Source organism: Schistocerca piceifrons, chromosome 3 (genome assembly GCF_021461385.2).
Source record: "Schistocerca piceifrons isolate TAMUIC-IGC-003096 chromosome 3, iqSchPice1.1, whole genome shotgun sequence".
Lineage (NCBI taxonomy): Eukaryota > Metazoa > Arthropoda > Insecta > Orthoptera > Acrididae > Schistocerca > Schistocerca piceifrons.
This window is the reverse complement of record NC_060140.1, coordinates 292,883,679-292,904,606: the sequence shown is the minus strand read 5'-3', so window position 1 is coordinate 292,904,606 and position 20,928 is coordinate 292,883,679. Positions and strand designations below refer to the sequence as shown.

At 39.2% G+C, this 20,928-nt stretch overlaps 1 protein-coding gene across 1 annotated transcript in view; it reads right to left on the bottom strand.

Annotated features, from left to right (window-relative positions):
• Nucleotides 1–20,928, bottom strand: part of LOC124787959 (phosphatidylinositol 4,5-bisphosphate 3-kinase catalytic subunit delta isoform) — a 169,439-nt gene that overhangs the window by 58,010 nt on the left and 90,501 nt on the right. Inside the window, exons 9-12 of the mRNA XM_047254963.1 lie at nt 14,475–14,772; nt 8,849–8,979; nt 6,285–6,428; nt 2,081–2,180 (exon numbers count right to left, since the gene is read on the bottom strand). Coding sequence (XP_047110919.1) covers nt 2,081–2,180; nt 6,285–6,428; nt 8,849–8,979; nt 14,475–14,772 — 673 coding nt within the window. The remainder of the gene's footprint in view (nt 1–2,080; nt 2,181–6,284; nt 6,429–8,848; nt 8,980–14,474; nt 14,773–20,928) is intronic.

Below are 20,928 nucleotides of genomic sequence, written 5' to 3'. Positions count from 1 at the left end.
ATTTTATCTCATTGTCTTCTTTCTGTGTAAAGATGTGGTCAATCTAAAATGGACAAGGAAAAATCTGGACATTATACACACTACTAGCCTCTACATGCCACGTCTTGCTAATGTGTGGCAATTAAGAAACCTGAAGTTCTCTCTGTATGTAATTTACCTGAAATCCAGACACACACACACACACACACACACACACACACGCACGCACGCACGCACGCACGCGCACACACACACACACACACACACACACACACACACACACACACACACACACACACACACATATTTAAACTTTAAACATGTGTATGGCTCAACTGTAACTGCATCTGATGTGAGCAGCTACTATTTTTGATGGTATGGGTAGTGGGAGATATAGAAAAGGGGGGGGGGGGGGGGGGGTGCGAAGGGAGGAGGGACAGCAGAGTAGGGTGTGGGAAGATCTACTGCTGGCTGTGGGAGCAGGCAGGGATGTGGGAACAGGATAGTGAGCTACTAGACGCAGCATTGGGAGGCTCTTCTGAGAGGTGGGGAGAGGGCAAAGAGGAGAGGGCAAAGAGGAGAGGAGATAAGTAGAGAAGCTGAAAGGGCTATTCAAGTGCATGGGTGGGTTAGAAGGTTTGTGTAGGGCTGAAGTGGGAGCAGGGAAGAGGACAGGCAGGTTGAGGACAGGGAATAGTGAAAGCTGAGGCCAGTGGGGTTACAGATATGAAAGATATTCTGCAAGGAGATTTCCACCTATACAATTCTGGAATGCTAAAGTTGGTAGGAAGAATCCAGATGGCAGAGGCTGTGGAGCATGTTGCGTAGGTGGCGGAATACTACTGTATCCCACGCCACAAGAGAATGACCACTGACAGACTATCTGTCTGCATGACTGGCCACTGCCAAACTGTGCCCAAGAGACAGCTGGATCACCAAATTGCACAGCACGCCCCCATAACATAATTTGCTTGACTTCAATGACTGCTTCATGGCATGTGCCATATGGTTTCTTCCCATTAACATCAGCTTTTCTGAACTGTGCAAGTGAGAATTCTCCCTGCAACATACCTTTCATTCTTGTAATCCCCCTGACCTCAACCTTTGCTGGTTTCTGTCCTTCAACTACCTATCCTCTTCCCCACTCCTAGTCCAGCCCTACACATGGCATCTATTCTCCAGTCAGCACACCTGCATAGTCGGTTTCACTCCTCTAACTTTGTTACCCCTCCACTCTCCTCCCCACTTCCAAGAAGTACAATCTCCCAACATTGCACCTAGTAGCCCACTGCCCTGTCCACATGTCATTGATGCATTATCCCAAAGGCAACTCTAGTATCTAGCCCCACCCTAGCCTGCTATACCTCCCCACCCCATGCTGCTTCTGTACCCTTGACTACCCACTGCAGTCAAAGATCGCTGTTCACATCAGATGCAATCACAGTTGGTCTGTGCCTGGAGATGACAGTGTACCTCTCTCTCTCTCTCTCTCTCTCTCTCTCTCTCTCTGTGTGTGTGTGTGTGTGTGTGTGTGTGTGTGTGTGTGTGTGTGTGTGTGTGTTTTGTTTTTTCTGCATCTCACAAACAACTTAGTTCAGTAGCTAATAATATCTATCAGTCTTTTTTTCAATGTGCCAGTATGCCAATCAATGGCTCCTCTATGTGGTGAATAGCAAACTATCCTTTTCATATTGGTGCTATTCCATCCCAGATTTCCCAGTGTTTCATTTTACCTGAAATTCAAATAGTTGCAAATGTTTCATGTAATGTGCCAAGTTTATTCTCTTTTATTTACCAATGACTGAAAATACCACTTGCTTTGAAATCTAAATGTAGTTCTTTTTGGACATTGCCAATTACTATTTATTACAGTACCCAAGCATCACAGATAAGAAATGAGGCTTTAACAAAAATTTTAATTACACAAACTGCCAGCCAACACATTTGCATTCTTACAGACAAGTACACATCTTCCACTGGAATTTATACCCCAGTTAACAATGATAATGGGGAAAAACTTCTACAGCATTTCAGATTTTCTGTTATCTTATAAATCAAAATTCTCATGCTCAGCATTAAAGTATGTGAAGTCACACAATACCTGTCGTGCCAGGACCCTCATGTGTTCTTTGCTTCCCCGGCAGTATGCTTCCAGTATCAGCCCAAATCTCACTGAAACTGAGGGCACCTGCATCTCAGACCTGTGTCAGAAGGTTCTGAATTACATTCTTGTAGCAGCACTGCAAAACTGATTAAATTTTAATTTACGAATACTACATACTGAGTTTTTACATAGTCAGCTTTTTCAGGACATTACGAATAATAATTAGAGAACAAAATGGTGTAAAACATGTACAAACAAAAGTAAAGACTTTATGGTGCATCAACACAGCATCCTAAGAGAATTTAAAAAATCCTTTCAGGTTTTCATATGCTGCATGCGAGTTTCAATTTAACAGAACGCTGATAGTAGCTTACAGCTGAGACACAGCATGAAGCATTGGCATAACACATTCTTGTATCAATTTAGTTTCTAAATTAGATTCCCCCTCCACAGTCGTCAGCTGTCCTTCTGGAATCAAGTGTTTCCAGTTAAAAATATCATAGTGCTTTTTTAATAATCTATCATGATAGTGTATACAAATATATTTCAAAATGCAAGAAATCCTCCAGAGGAGCAGGAGGAGGAGGAGGAGGAGGAGGGGGAGAATGAGAATGATAAAGTAAAGAAGAGGAGAAGGGTAGATCATAGCAAAAGAAGCTGGTGAGAGATTGACATGATGGTGGGTAGGAAGGAATGAGAGTGAAACAGGGAGAAAACACAGGTGCAAGAAGTAAAGGTAGAGAATGGAAGGGGAGAGAAAGATGATAGCCAAAGAGGGAGGAGCGACAGTACAATGGCAGAGCGGGGGTAGAGAGAGAAGAGGAGAGAGGAGACAGACAGACAGACAGACAGAAAGAAAGAAAGAGAGAGAGAGAGAGAGAGAGAGAGAGAGTGTTAAAGTAAGAGAAAAATAATTTTTGCGTTTGGCCAAATCTACATATATACTGTGCAAGTCACTGTACACATGTATGTTTTGTCCTATTTTATTCAAATATTGAACAAGGACTAAAAAGAACTGCCTACAGGCATCTGTAAATGCCATACTCTCTCTTATTATCTACATCTACATTTATACTCCGCAAGCCACCCAACGGTGTGTGGCAGAGGGCACTTTACATGCCACTGTCGTTACCTCCCTTTCCTGTTGCACTCGTGTATGGTTCGCGGGAAGAATGACTGCCGGAAAGCCTCCATGCGCGCTCGAATCTCTCTATTTTACATTCGTGATCTCCGCAGGAGGTATAAGTAGGGGGAAGCAATATATTCGATTTTCATGATCTTTATACTATAATATAATGATGGCAGCAGAATTGTTGGACAGTATTCTTCTAACACCAGTTCTCCGAATTTGTTCAACAAGATTTAATCAGAACATCAGTAGTTTTCTTCCAAAGATTCCCATTTGATGTTGTCAGAGAATGTTTGTTACACTTTCAAATGGGCTAAATCAACCTGCTACAATCCTAGCAGCATACTTCAGAATTTGTTTGATGACTGCTCTCATTCTTACTTTATAAAGACTCCAAAAGAAAAACAGTAATCTACAACTGGTTGCACTAACACCTTGTATGCAATTACCTATACAGACAGCTACACTGCACTTTCCCAAAATTCCTCCAACAAATTTAAGTCTTCCATTCACCTTTCCTATTAAGAGTACATAACGTATGAGTTCACCACTAACTATTATATCAATGTGACATGTTCAAGATGTCCACTGCTAAACTTGTAAACTTTCTATGTTACAGGCATTATATTACATTTATGCACATTTAAAGACAGCTGACACATCACCTATGCGACACATCCTTCCTATCCATCTGTGCTACCTGCTCCTCCCAATCAATTCTTCCAGGCCATTGTGCAAAGTACACAACATCCCATACCTGCAACCAGAATAAGCTCACTAGTGCGACATTCCTATGCTGTGCACCTACTGCCAGTTGCTCTCAGCTGTCAACCACCTCCCCCAACCTTCCCCCTTGTTCCCCACCTCCTTTCTCCCCTCGTCCACTACACACAACATGACCTCTCACCCCAGACAACCCGCAGAGCTACAGTGCTGGCATTATGTAACTCATCCAGCACAATGTAGTCACACATGTATATTTGTGTGTGTGTGTGTGTGTGTGTGTGTGTGTGTGTGTGTGCGCGCGCACGCGTGTGCATACGCACGTATGTATGTTGCATGTGTGTACTACAACTCAGAAACAGATTTGTCTGAAAGGCAGCACGGTTGTCAGTCTAGACTTTTGACAATCCTATTCCTGTAATATCTGGTGAGTTGTTAGTTTTTCTTCTGAAATTGTGCGCAAGATTTATGTGAATAAAACAGGCTATGTTCCAAGCAGTGATTTTTCTTGATTTTGTTCTGATGTTTTCAGAGAAGTTTCTTGTCCCCCAGCAACATCATAATGTATGAATACACTCAAGGATTCAGCAAAAGATGAATGTTAACATATTTGTCTGTAATTCTATGCATCCAAATTATTATTATTATTATTATTTGCAAATAGGAGTGACATGGGCTCATTTCCAATTGCATAGAACTTTCAACTGTTCAAGAGATTTCCAATATGTATGAAGTTGGAAAGAGGCTAATATTTCAGCATATTCAGTGTAAAATGTATACGGAATTCTGTCACGGCCTGGTGTCTTGTCAGCTTTGAGCAGTCACAATTGTTTTTCATTCCTGTGGGTTCTTATATCGGTCTCTCTCTCATATGTGAGCTTGTGTGGTGACCCAACATTGATATGATCGTACTCTCAAGCATGAAATGATTTTTAAGTGCAGAATTTAACGTTCCAGCTTCCTGTTTACTCTTTTCATCTTCAAAAGCAGAGTAATTCACAGCAGACTGATGGAGGGTTTGGATCCATACATTGCCTTTCCTAGAATTTTCTGATAGACTTTCCACCAGTGTCACTGCAGTCATTGCAGGCTTCATGCATGACTGAACTGCCATTAAGTTTTCTCTACCAGTTTCCCAGCACACATTTGTAGAAAGAATGTAATAATCTCTTTTTCTGCAACATTCTTCAAATGGTACCATTAAACACAGGTGCATCTTCACTGTCTTATTTCGTATGTATTTGTCTAGACTCAAATTCATGGTGTATTTGTACTTTAACGACAACTGCCCTGTTCATCAGATCTGAACTGAATATTCTTCGCTCATCTTTCAAACACATTTTAGCAAATGTCTATCAGTTCAATTATATACAAATGCAATCATAACTCACTCAATGAATGACATATGGACGGTAGTATCAGATTCCCCATTAAGGAGCACATAGTTACTACATATGGTATTAAAATATTTGTTTCATAGCAAAATAGGAAGTGCATTGGTGGTGGTAACGTCTTTAAATCAGTATGAGAGTACAAAATTTGTTCACAGTCGAATGTCAGAGGAAAAGTACGCTAAAAATAATAATGTTAAAGACTAAGGTTCTAGATGTTCACTATCTGAAATGAGATGGTGTAATTGCAGTAATATACAAAAATCTTTATCACAAAAATCAGACTAGATGGAGTAGTTTTATAGATCAAGTTTTCTTCAACACAAGCTGCAAACAAATGAGCGAATATGTATCATCAGCCATTTGAGATATATTGCTGGATGAAGGTCTCCTCCAGACTTCTCCATGGATTATGAGCTCCAGCTACATACCTTCACGTTGTTCCTGCATGTTTGCTAAGGGTATCTACCCATCTTTCATTAGGTTTTCATCTCAATATTTTCTTACCTACTGGAATCCAGCAATGAACTACCTTAGTGCATCTGCCATCTATCCACCCAACTTCGTGTCCTGACTACCTCCATTTCATTTTCACTACAGTAATATTTATGTAATTCATGCCAGTTTGCACTTGATCCATTTGTTTGCTTTGTGGTCTATCCTAACAATTCTCAACATGCTATCTGCATTGTTCACTAATGAATCTCCATTTTTGGAAATCTTTCACATTTAATGACATAAATCAAAACTGGTAACACACTCATTACAATTTTTTTCTTTTCAGATACAATATTACCTCCACAAACTCAAACAATTAGCGATCTTAACGCACACACAAGATACGAAAAGCAACGCTGCAAACTTGCACAAAATATAAATGATATGTCTGCCAAAATGAAACATCTAGCAACTAGTTTATAACAAATAAGTGTCACACTAAATATATTCTCATCGTTACCTGAGATGCCAGAAAAGATAGTGACCTATTTTCTGGTTCATCAGAGCACGGCGTAACAGGAACTCTACAAGATCACAGTACAAATAAGCTTCATGTTTCAGTGCCTGGACAAGCTGAAGCAGGTACAATGAGAGGTCTTCATCACTGAAACAAATAAAAAATTATGATAAATTTTTATGTATAATCATTATGAAAACTATACTAACTTAATATTTATGGAACAAAAAGGGCATGGAATAACTTTAAAAAATCACTAGGGCAAATCACAAAACTTTAAAGACCCTGAAAGTTACTTACAGTCAGTAGCAGAGGTAACTTCTCATTCTGAGGGAACACTGCTCAGGCAGTGTAGGGATCATAGTGATGGAAAAAGACTTGTTGGCCATCACTACCAGTTTCAATTAATGCCATGAACTGGTAAGGTAAGACCTATAATTTCATTATCAACATGTTTTTTATGAGCAATAAACCTATAACTGCAACAGAAGAGCATTCTCCCAACACTTCAGGTATTAAGTAATACTTCAGCCTGGGTTGACGTGAAATAGTGGTCAGGAAATTAACCTACTGACAGTTTCAAACCAGAGAGCTTGTGGATCAACATTATAAAGAAAACCACCATGTCAACATCAGAGCACGACCAGAATGCATGTCAATATATTTGCAGTTTATGATCAACAGGTCAGAACAGTGCTGTGTCAGGCTAACAAAGCTGTCTTCACAGCAAAGGTTTGTTGAATAATGCAGTGCTTTTTATTGTTTTGTTTCAGGATTGCAAGATTGCTGTGCGTCTTGCTCTAGAGCAGGGCTTCCCAACCTTTTCAGCTAGCGGACCCCTTCTTCAGTCGAAAATCCATGGCGGACCCCTAGTCAGTCAAGAGCACATCCAGACACTTACTAGTGGATTTACTCCCTTTCTTCAACACACTATAGCCTGATTAAAATTACTTGGTAATTGAAATTTCACACGATGGAGCTGTCTTCCTCCAAGAGCAATCAACGTCACGTCCAAACTGTTTGCTGTTGACAAGCTGCCGCTTATGGTCTGTTCACTTCCACTATTTGGCTACTGTGTGTGTGTGTGTGTGTGTGTGTGTGTGTGTGTGTGTGTGTGTGTGACTTTTCATAAAATCCGAAGAAAAATGTTCAAATGTATGTAAAGTCTTCCTTTGGTCGTCCTCCCTCCTCATTCATTTCAACTGGAAACTTCCCTTGTTGTGAAGGCGATGGAGAAACTGCACCCTTCTTCAATGATCCCGTCTTCAGCCACCGATCCATGTTAGAAGTAATAAATTGGTCAAAAATCGACTTATGAAATAGTTAGTGCACTGACAAAGCAAGTTTAACATTTAATTATGCCTGGGACCGCATACGTGCCAGCGAGCACTGTGATTGGTCGACAAAGCTCATTCCGCGCATGCGTAAAATGTTTCAGCGCATCTAGCGCCGTGAGCCGGCGCACAAACGACCCCCGTATTGTTGCTAAACAATCGATCAGAGAAGTCGCATTCTCCGGCACTAACCTGTGTATACGTTCTCACTTACGAACCGCAAAGGCTGCTTGGGGATACGACCTGAAGTAAAAGTACACATGCTTTTCACACGAAAAAAAAAAGTGTTGAATTAGATTCTCACACTTTTATTCAATAATTTTACTCATTATTTTACACGATTTGGTGAAAGGTGGCCGCGGACCCCCTAGAAAGAGCCGGCGGACCCCTAAGGGGTCCGCGGACCACATGCTGGGAAGCCCTGCTCTAGAGTATTTTCTGATGAATGTGCAATATATCGCAATTCACACAGGTGGAATGTGGTTTTCTTGTTTAAGGAACATCCTATTACAAGGTAGAATTGGAAAGGAACCCTTCCTATGTAATAATACGGACCAGGATGACATCACGGTATCTTTTGGAACCACATTTATTTGTAGGGTATGTGAACAGAAATTCTTATTTGGACATGTTGCAAATGTGGTTAAACCTCGGTTCAAAGACAAGGAAATCATGGATCATGTGTCGGCTCAAAGACAAGGAAGTCATTGACAAAACTCCAGCACAGTTTTTCTATTTATGTTTGTCAGTTCCTTGATGAATAATTTCAAGGCCACTGGATTGGGTGTGATTCAGCATCTCCAGCCCATTTTGGAATGGCCACTAAAACAACCCAGACCTTACCATGCCAGATAACCTGTTACAGGGAATAATTAAGCGCCACATGACCCAACACTGGTACAAGACTAATAAAGAACTGTGTAAAAAGTCAAGGAAGCCTCTTGAAGCAAAACTCGAAAGAACTCCACAAGATACCATATACTGTGTTGATAAGAGATACCAGAACCTCTCGACCACATTGTGGAATTCTGGAGGTGAAATCCAATTTTAAGTATACTAGAAGGAATTTCAGCAATAATGGAAACTTTGTATCCATTCAATGTTTTCTATCTAAGGTGAGTGTTATTTTTTTCCTTTACTTTTGGTTCTCTTTTTTCCTTCGTTTCTACACATGCAATAGCCTTCCTCATGTAGTAAGAGACATAAAGCCAATATAAGTGAAGTTATAATTACCTAACACTTTTAAGACACTGTACAGCAAAACTACGAACTGCTTGATCTGCATATGCATAGTCGAGCAGCTCAAGTGCTTTTTCCACTGGTAGTTTCGGCCACCTTCTCAAAAGTGCAGTCACTTCTGAAACCTGAAAATAAGTGAACAAATTATTTATACGGGTTTTCACATGACAAAAATATTTCACAGGGATATAATTATGAGTATACACATAACCATTCATGTTACCTATATATCCGTGTCACATTTATAACAGAAAGGGGTGATCATGTGGGGGTGGGGTGGAGGTGAGGGTGAGAGTGGAGAAGGGGCGGTAGGGAGGGAGGAAGAGGGAAACAGAAAGGGAGAGAGGGAGAGAAGGAGAGGGAAAGAGAGCAGGAGAGTGAAAGAGAAAGAGGGAGAGGAAGAGGAGAGGAGAGGAGGGAAGATTACACTGGTGACTTCAGACGTGACCTGAAGGACAGGATTGGCAGGGGGAGACAAAGAAGAGGAAAGAGAGACTGCAGGGAAGACAGTGTGAGTATAAGAAGAGTAAAGTTACTGACATGGAGCAGTGTTGGAGATGAGTGTGGGGCAGGGAGAGATTAAGGCCATGAGAATTATAATATTAAAGGATTTCTTGCAAAGACATTTCTCATTTACATAATTACAACAAGCTGGTGTTGGTGAAGAGATGCAGTTGGCTCAGGCAATGAATCATCCATTGAAATTGAGCATTTTGTGTTCAGGAATGTGTTCCACCACTTCTATCTGCTATTGGCGACTGTTCAGGACGGCCATTCATTTGGATGTACAACTCATTGGTGATTATATCCACATAAAATGCGGAGCACACATTGCAGCAGAGCTGGTATCTAACATAACTGCTTTCATACATGGCCTGGCATCTGACAATATAAGCCTGTGATTGAAGTGGAGTATGATGCAAAGGGTGTATTGGACAGGTCTTACAACTAGGTCTTCCACAGGAGTACGACCTATGTGGCAAGGGGTTACTACTTCTTGTTTACTATTGCTCATCTAATATTATCAAACTTATTACTTTTCATTACATTTTCGTTTCCCCCATACAGTCTGGCCACATGTGGACAATGCATCTGCAGTCATAAGAAATTCTTTGTCTAGTGCACTGTAGATCTTACTAAGGCCAGCACAGACTGACAATTCATTCCAAACCTAGGCCACAAACAGATCTCTAATTCTTCAACTGTCCCTGTGAAATAAAACAACCCCATGTTTACATTCCTGTTTCAATGCCCTAACGATATAGTCTCCGAAGAGACAATTCACTGAAAGTTCTGTGATTACAATTGTATCTAATAAGTGATTTCACCTAATACATTATATCTCATAAAATTTGTTATTTCATTTGTTTACCTGGGTGTTATGTTTGTCAAATATATATGTTCGCAGTATTTTGCTTTCAGTAATGAAGCCATAATTAAGAAAAATTACATTGGCATTGTTGTTTTTCATTATTTTATAAAATATGATGTATATCCTACGGAAAAATCTTTACTGCACACGCCAATTTCAGCATAAAATTAAGCAAGGTTTTGTGGATAGGAACTCATATTAATGTTAAACTTTTAATTAATAAACTTGGACTGTAGTTTTGTTGTTTTCATAGGAGCACAAGGCTCAGAGGAGGTCAGTTGGAGACAGTTTTGAGCCGAAACCACTGTATCGCACATCTGTGCAATAATCTAATTGTTGTAATACAGTATTGTGACTATGTAGCCTGTTATTGAAGTGGGCTTCCACTAAGAAGTGGTGCAGTTTGTCATAAATGAACCACTATAAAATGACTTGGTACCTGGATTATGTCAAGGAATTCACATAACTTGATTCAGTTAGCAGATGAAATGGACCTGGATAACGACGGGTCCAGCAGCAGCAGCAGGAACCAGATTACTCCGAGTTACACCGAACTAAGATATGTGTGAACAATGAAGTGAACCATATATGTGCCACTGCAGAACAAATTACTAACGTGTAATGTTTTGGAAACTGTTATAGCAGTAAACATCAGCATTCAACTACCTTTCATTGTGCCCTGAAATAATGAACATCTTTCCCAAAATAACTCCCACCACTCCCAAAATGGAACTCCACAGTCCTCCCAATATACGCCATATCTTAGGCCATCATTAAACGACATCCACTGCCAAACCTATCCCCACTCCACTCCACTCCACTCCACTCCACTCCACTCCACTCCACTCCACTCCACTCCACTCCACTCACCTACACTTACATGTACCAATAACCTACACTTACATGTTTTCTTCCTCCATTTTACACTCCTTCCCTTTTCTGCACAACTACTAACAATCAATTATTTCTCTTCATTTGTACCACATGAATCTTCCCCTATGTGCGCCACAGTGGGCTCAATGGTGTCACATTCCTTGCTGTCTCGCTGCCTTCCAGCCATCAGAGTTCGGGCAAAGTAGTAGAGTAGTAGTGGTGGTGGTGGTGGTGGTGGTGGTGGTGTGTGTGTGTGTGTGTGTGTGTGTGTGTGTGCGCGCGCGCACTTTAGTTACTTATCTTTAAAATAGAAAATTATTCAAAAGTTCCGCTTTAAATCTTATTTAGGTGCCTCTCAAGTGCTCAACTATAAAAGGAGTGATTACCTTAATTTTTCCATTATTTGTATTCCACACTGGAATTTACAGTGTGTTACAAAGTTTCAATGAGATGATAGAATTTCACAAAGAAATGCACCAGTGAGACGATAGACATTCTCAAAGAAATGTGCCCAATCTAAGACATCATGGAATGCAAGCTTCTTTTAGACAAGTAATGAAATATGGCAACTTATCTATTTCTGGGTAAGAGTTAATATAGCATTTTTGAGATATCATGTAACACTGCACCATTACAAGAACCCTTTTTCTAAAGATGAGGATTATCCACAAACACACACGTCCTTTCCCTTTGCATCAAAACAACATTTAAACTTAATGGCACTGGAAATTATTCATTATTACAGAAAAGGAAGGAAGATTATAATTTAATGTTCTGTCAGTGACAAGTGTTAGAGGTGGAGCACAACCTTAGGTTGGGGGAGAAAACTGTCTGCATCCTTTTGAAAGAAATCATCCCAGCATTTGCCTTATGTGATTTAGAAAAACAACAGAACACTCAAATCTCAGTGGCTGAACAGGGATTTGAATTGCCTTTGTCCCAAAAGTGAGTCCAGTGCCTTACCATTGAGCCACATCACTCAGTGCAACACAGTAGAGTACGCTGTTCCAGTTGGAGTGTTCACCTGCAAACTTGGCATCAATACCTCTCGCAAATGCATCAAGTTGAGCAACACCAGTTACATCTACGGTTCTGTCCAAGCCAAAGATGAAAACACTAAACCTTTTTCCCGTATTTCAAATGCGCTCCTTCATTGTTCACCATTTCTTCACTACATTTGAAAACTTTGAAAGAGGAACTGTTTCAAAATTGTTCTCGTATTTACAAAGTATTTTTAACAAATTCTCCATTGGTGAAAGGATGCACTGCTACTGCTATTTAAAGAGCTGTGTGATAGCTTAGTTTTACTGCAGCACCATTATTCATAGCATGATTTTCTTTCTATAAATGTATTATAAGGAGCAAGAAAAACTGAGGGAATAGCCACTTAGTGTACCATCAATGACAGGCACAATTTCAAAAAAGCAACATATACCATAATGTAATTTGCCTTTATTGTTGCACTTCTACTAATGTAAATTGGGCTTTCATTTCTTTCTGGATGATTGTAATTTCTAAATGCTGTACGATACTGTAAATATGATAACTTATAGCATGCGTATTGTAATGAATGTAATGTGAAATATGTAGAATGCCTGGTTAGACTTAAGAGAGTGCTGAACAACAAACAAATCAGTCAGTCAATAAATGAAGAAAAATGTCTAACCCAATCCTTACATCTTTCTCTCTGTTCAGTCTTTGCTTGAGAAGTTTTGCCGCAAATGATGTCTTTAACAGAGATACTGCTTAAGACACAAAGCAAGCTATGTTGCTGTGTGCATATGTCTGATTGTGGTGGTGGTGGTGGTGGTGGTGGTGGTGGTGGTGGTGGTGAGCAGGGAAATATGCTGTGTCCATCTTGTAACAAAACTCATCATTGGGACACTATCATTATTTTCTAAGGAACATGATACACTTACTTAACTCACATCACAATCCAATAAAACTTTCCATACAATAACATTTTTACATCTCTATTAATTTTGTAATGCAAATATTATCATCATAACATTTGCATAGGTATCAATACAAAACATATATGTATGTAAGATATTTTTGCTCAAATGACGTAATTTCAAAATTGTCATACATATTTTGCATATTTATGTAACTCGGTACATTAGCTATTATTATTGTGATTATTATTATCAGTATTGAAACAATCTGAAGTACTGAAAAAATAAGATGTAAGTGAAAGATGTATAAGTTGCTTTTGTTTGTGATGTAACCGATATCTTATGAACTGTGTTACCTCTGGAGTTGTGCTCCTGGAGAGAGAAAGTGAATGGTGATAAGACACATGTTTCTGAAGTTTTAGTGTGTAGATCATGATGGTGTATGGTGCTGTGTTTTGGTATGTGTGAAGTGGAATCGCTGTCATACTCATGCACAACAAAAAGACTTTGGATCTGGCTGCGGCAGCCAGAGACAGTGGTCATGTGTGTGAGCTGCATTTGCGCGAACGTGTGTGTGTATGTTGTCCATTTTGGAAGAAGTCCTTCTGGCAAAACACTTACGGAGTTAGTAGATTTTTGTTGTGTCTGACTGTGACTCACCACGTCTGCTATATGTTGAGTAGCAATCTATCATTCAATAATGCATATTATAAAACTGAAAACCTCTACATCTATTATGGAAACAGGGACATACCATTGGAGATCCTGTACCAACAACTGCTACTCACCATATAGTGGAGATGCTGAACCACAGATAGGCACAACAAAAAGACTTCCACACTTAGAGCTTTCGGCCAGTGGCCTTTGTCTACAATAGACAAATATGCGCGCGTGCGCGCGCGCACACACACACACACACACACACACACACACACACACACACACACACACACACAAAAGCAACTCGCACACACGACTGTAGTCTCAGGTAACTGAAACCACACTGCGAAGGCCACTGGCCAAAAGCTTTAAGTGTGAAAGTCTTTTTGTTGTGCCTATCTGCGAATCAGCATCACCGCTATATGGTGAGTAGCAACTTTCCTTCTCATAATACTGATAGTATGACTGTGATAGTGATAGCATGCTAAAGTGTACTTTGCTGAAACAATCTGGCATTCAGCTTCAATTTTTATCTCTATGGATTTGAGTTTCTTGTCCATTGTGATTAATACACCACCTCCATTTCCAATTAGAATATCTTTTCAATATATATTTACTTTTGCCCAACAAGTCTCACTGCTCTCAATCTCAAGTTTTAGCCAGCTTTCTATATTTAGTATTATTCAAACAATGTAGGAAAAAGACAGATTGCTACTTACTGCGTGCGCAGACAACAACAAAGCAAGTCTTCCATTTGGAGCAGCTACCAATGTGGCTAACTTATTAGAATAAAGAATTACCTAAGAAAGGAATTACTCACCTCTCTGTGATCATTCCATTCGACACAGTCAAGTAATTTTGGGAGCAGCTGTGGAAAATGTGCAAGACAGTCGTATCGAAGACTCCAAATTATTTTGCGCTCCTGTTCATGCAATTCATGCAACGGATCTCTCTCAGCAGCCTGTCTTAGTTGTTCCAGGAACACCATTGGTTGCATGCCTGGTATTTCAGCACTAGCCATGTTCTCCCCTTCTGTGCCACTTGGGGTCTCCTGGCTACTTGCAAACTCCAATACTTTTTCAGGTGATGGGTACATGACAGTTCGTTCTGCATCATACCTGATATCAAAAATGGGTAAGACTGTTATACGGATTTTAAAATTAAGAGACAAATAATAAAAAATTATGAACTGATGTGAGAGTAATTTATAGTTGTGTGATTTACAACTGAGGATTATTCACATAATTAATGTCATCGAAGAGTGCTTGCACATCTGATTTCAGCTTACAAACTGGCCAATATTTTTGACAACAGCAACTATGAACACTAATGGCAATGATATACAATCTTTTCGTTGATATCAGAATAGTATTGTGATTTGGGGTGTGGAAGAAAATGGCATTATCACAAAAGAATAGAAATGTGACATACTATATAAGACATGCCAGATAAGCTACTAACTGTTCAAGCATGAAAAGATAAAAATGAGACAAGGGTGATATAGCAACAGTAAATGCTGTTTTGGCACAAGAGGACCAAAACTGAGCAACTGTCACAAATTATTCCACCATGTTACTGGAAGATAACTGGCAACTCTACATGCATAACAGATTAGTTGTTTATCTAGACAAACATAACATTCTTCTAACATCACAGCACTGTTTAAGAAAGGGTAAATCTACAGAATCAGCAACTGCCAATATGACAGAATATTTTATATAGTCAACAGATTAAATAAATAAATAAATAAAATAAAGAATACAGGTTGTAACTGCAATGTTTCTGGTCGCTCTTAAGGATGCGACACCACTTCCCATGAACTATTGATACAAAAACTGGAAAACTGTGGCACTTTAAGGTGGAAGGAAGTTTAAAATGCATGTCCACAAGCAAGGAAGCTTCCAAAAGTTGCTTGTGGAAGCTAATTCTGCAAGTTATTTGATGTGGAAACACTCCCAGCAAGTCAACTTTCACAAGTTTCATCAATTTGCAGAAGTAGCACCCACAAGTTAGTGGAAACAATTTCCGACATCTCGTTGCAAGTACTTGGAGAACTTGTCAGTTGCTGAAAGTTTTTCTCAAATTTGCAAAAATTCTGTGTTTGCAATATTGGTACCAAAATGTCAGTATTGGAAAGGAGAGGCACAAAGGCAGGTGGGCCCTGCATAAAAGCCTGAGTTAATAACCTGACCTCACCATAGTTCAGTTGAGCATCATATGTGTTTCGTGTCAGACCTGTTGGACGAACTGCTTGTTTAGTGCATTGGTTCTGAACTGAGAACAGGACAATGAATGAGCAAAGGATCAATTTAAAGTTTTGTTTTAAGCTTGGCAAGACACCGAAAGAAACACATGCAATGCTGGTACATGTTTATGGAGATCAAGCACTGTCCATGAAGTATGTGTAAAAGTGGTTCAACCCCTGTAGCAGACAACCAGCGACCGCCATCAGTGATGAAAACATTGAGAAAGTGAGGACATTAATCACACATGATCATTGATGAACTGTGTGCATGAACTGCAGATGAAACGTGAAACTGTGCAACGAATCCTTACTCAGGAGTTAGGGAAGAGCAAAATAATGTTGTTGTCTTGTGTCACATCATTTGACTGATGATCAGAAACAGACACGTTTAGAGGCTTCATAGGATTTTATCAAAACGATGGATGCAATACCCGATTTCTTGAACCGTATTGTCACTGAGGATGAAACCTGGTGTCTCCAGTACAGCACTGAAATGAAATGGCAAAGCATGGAATGGAATTCTCTGACATCACCTTGTCGGAAAAAGATCAAAGCCAAAACACCAAGCATCAAAATGATGCTCATCACCTTTTTCGATAGTCAAGGCATTATCCACAAGGAATTTCTAACTGAGGGAACGACGTAGAATGATGCACGGTATGTTGAAAATTTGACCCTTTTCATGCAATGCCTATGCAGGGTACGACCCCAGTACACACAACAAGGTTCCTGGTTTTTTGTTCATGAAACTGCTCACCCACACACAGCCAATATCATCAAACAGTTCCTGGCAAAAAAGGGGGTGGAGCAACTTGAACATCCACCATACTCACCAGATCTAAATCCTCCCGACTTCTTCCTATTCCCTCGACTAAAACTCGCTTTGAAAGGAAAGAGATTTGACGATATTCCTGACATCCAGCGAAATGTGATGCAGCTTTTGAACACCATCCCAAAGGACGACTTCGTGCAAAGTTTCCAGGACATGTATCGCAGAGCTCAGCAGTGCACAGTAATGAGAGGTGACTATTTCGAAGGACAGTAAGGTAACTGTAGTTCATAGTTCATCTACATTAACGTTACAGGTCTATTCCACCAAACTTTATTGTCGGAGGTTGTATACCACTGGAACTCCTAAACCCACAAAATTGACCACCACAGCCAAGGACGTTCAAAATTAATTTACAGCTTATTTTGTTTCACCAGAAGGGGAACTAGAACAGCAGCACATATGCCTTTCAATTTTAGTAGATTTTTTTAAATGTATCATAAACATAAATGAATTACATCTGTAATAAAACTAATAAATATCAGAACTGTTTGCAAAAATCTATGAGTAATTAAAAGACCATCTCTTGGAGGTACAGCTTGCTGCATTTTTGTATACTGTTTCTGTATATTTGATTTTACAATAGACAAGAGACACTCAAAACTAGCTGATGACATTCTCAAAATGTTTTTAATCTGATCAATTTCATTACCCAAACATTTGTTTTTTTCTTAATTTTGTTCTTTGCAATGATTGTTCTTCAGTAATAATAATAGTAGTAAAAATAATAAAACCCGTGGAGGCCCAGGAAAAGAATAGGCCTCCGGTATGTTCTGCCAGTCGTAAAAGGCGACGAAAAGAACAAACCACTAATAGGGCTAACCCCCCTTTTGGTGTGATTAGTTGGTTCAGGACAGCACTAATGAAGCCTTGGACAAGCGCTGTCATGGTCGGGGACGACGCTTGAACCCTGTGCCCGTCCACAATGGTAACAACACTGATAGCCACACGGAAAATGATTTAAATCCAAATAGAGGTGTTTTGCAGGATATGTTTCCTGCAACCACTCTAGAAGGAAAACAAAGACAGAGGATGAGATGGTCAGATGAAGTTAACTGACACCTCATGTTCTGTTATTACCAAGCAACAAACTTAGGAACCAACACAACTGGATACAGATCACAAGTATACACAACATTTATTACCAGATACCCAGAATTAAAATTTTTAACAGAACTATGACTAGCTGATCAGATCCGTGTAATAATAAAAAATAACAGGATACCCCAGTCAGAATTAGAAAACATCAAACAACAAGTACAACAAATACTGGAACAAAATAATGTGTAATCAGAAGAAGAAAAAAATACAGTGATGTACTCAAACATCCCAGAGCAAACAAACAAAGAACAATACGCATCAGTTAAACAATCAGAGGAAAACGAAATCTTAAGACAGCCACCAGAACAAGCACAAATAGAACGCAAAGTGACACACATGTTAGATATAGAAGAAAAATTTCAGCTGACATATACAGAACACAAAGACACAAATACAGACATTAGACCATTCTTGCATAGACCGCCAAATAACCCACAAGTCGAGACGACAATAAAAACTATCAACACAATCATACACAACAAAATAAATGAAAACACAACTATGGAAGAGTTACAACTACTGGTTTATATAGGAGCACTCACTACAATAAATATACACACTAGGCAGAGATCAGAACCAACCAACACACAGAAGAAACCCACAAAACCAGCATGGCAACACAGGCTACAGATCAGAATAGAAAAACTGAGAAAAGACATCGGGCAGCTTACACAATTTATAAGAAATGAAATATCAGACAAAAAAGGAAAAAGGTTAGGTAAAATCTCACAACAAGAAGCAATAGAGCAATTTGATGAAAAGAAGCAGAAATTACATGCATTGGCCAAACGACTTAGAAGATACAAAAAAAAGAGAAAACAGAAGGAAAAAAAAACCAAACATTCAACACAAACCAAAAGAAATTTTACCAGACAATATATAACACACACATTAAAATAGACAATCCACCAAACATAACAGACATGGAACACTTCTGGAGCAACATATGGTCAAACCCAGTACAACATAACAGACATGCACGGTGGATACAAGCAGAAACAGACACATACAAGATGATACCACAAATGCCTGAAGTGATAATTTTGCAACATGAAGTCACCCGAGCAATTAATTCTACACGCAATTGGAAAGCCCCTGGAAAAGATAAAATAGCAAATTTCTGGCTACAGAAGTTTACCTCAACACATTTACATCTAACTAAATTATGTAACATATCCAAAAACAAAGATTCTGTAACTTACCAAACGAAAGCGTTGGTACATTGATAGAGACAATAACAAACACACACACACACACAAATTTCAAGCTTTCGCAACCCACGGTTGCTTCATCAGGAAAGAGGGAAGGAGAGGGAAAGATGAAAGGATGTGGGTTTTAATGGAGAGGGTAAGGAGTCATTCCAATCCCAGGAGCAGAAAGACTTACCTTGGGGGGAAAAAGAGACAGGTATACACTCGCACACATACACATATCCATCCGCACATATACAGACACAAGCAGACATATGACATTATTTAACAGTTACATTGCAGACCCATACACAGTGCCTGATACACTTACACAAGGAATAACTTATTTGAAACCTAACGACCAAGCAGACACAGCAAACCCAGCAAAATATCGCCCCATAACCGGCCTACCAACAATATACAAAATATTAACTTCAGTCATTACACAGAAATTAATGACACATACAACACAGAACAAAATTATAAATGAAGAACAAAAAGGCTGCTGCAAAGGAGCACGAGGATGTAAAGAGCAACTGATAATAGATGCAGAGGTGACATATCAAGCTAAAACTAAACAAAGGTCACTGCACTACGCATACATTGATTACCAAAAAGCTTTTGATAGTGTACCCCACTCATGGTTACTACAGATATTGGAAATATACAAAGTAGATCCTAAATTGATACAGTTCCTAAACATAGTAGTGAAAAATTGGAAAACCACACTTAATATCCAAACAAATTCAAATAATATCACATCACAGCCAATACAGATTAAGCGTGGAATATACCAAGGAGACTCATTAAGTCCTTTCTGGTTCTGTCTTGCTCTGAACCCACTATCCAACATGCTAAATAATACAAATTATGGATATAATATTACTGGAACATACCCACACAAAATCACACATCTGCTATACATGGATGATCTAAAACTACTGGCAGCAACAAAACAACAACTCAACCAATTACTAAAGATAACAGAAGTATTCAGCAAATGATATAAATATGGCTTTTGGAACAGACAAATTTAAGAAAAATAGCATAGTCAAGGGAAAACACACTAAACAAAAAGATTACATATTGGATAACCACAGCGACTGCACAGAAGTGATGGAAAAAACAGATGCCTATAAATATCTAGGATACAGATAAAAAATAGGAATAGATAATGCAAATATTACAGAAGAACTAAAAGAAAAATATAGACAAAGACTAACAAAAATACTGAAACCAGAATTGACAGCAAGAAACAAGACAAAAGCTATAAATACTTATGCTATACCAATATTGACCTACTCATTTGGAGCATTGAAATGGAGTAACACAGACCTAGAAGCACTCAATACACTTATACGATCACAATGCCACAAATATAGAATACATCACATACATGCAGCAACAGAAAGATTCACATTAAGCAGAAAGGAAGGAGGAAGGGGATTTATCGACATAAAAACCTACATTATGGACAGGTAGACATTTTAAGAAAATTCTTTATAGAACGAGCAGAAACTAGCAAAATACACAAAGCAATCACTCATATAAATACATCTGCCACACCACTGCAATTTCATAACCACTTCTACAACCCTTTAGATCACATAACATCAACAGATACGAAGAAAGTAAATTGGAAAAAGAAAACACTACATGGCAAGCACCCGTATCATCTAACACAGCCACACATCGATCAAGACGCATCCAACACTTGGCTAAGAAAAGGCAATATATTTTTTTAGGAGAGGAGAAAACTATGATGAGTGGACATAAGTATATGGAAGTGTGATGGAGTATGAGTTAGAGGAGAAGGTGAGGAGTGAGAAGTGAACTGAAATTGAGTGGGGGGGGGGGGGGGGTTATGGGAGAGTGGGAGGGGGTGAAGGATGGAAAAGACTTTTCTTTT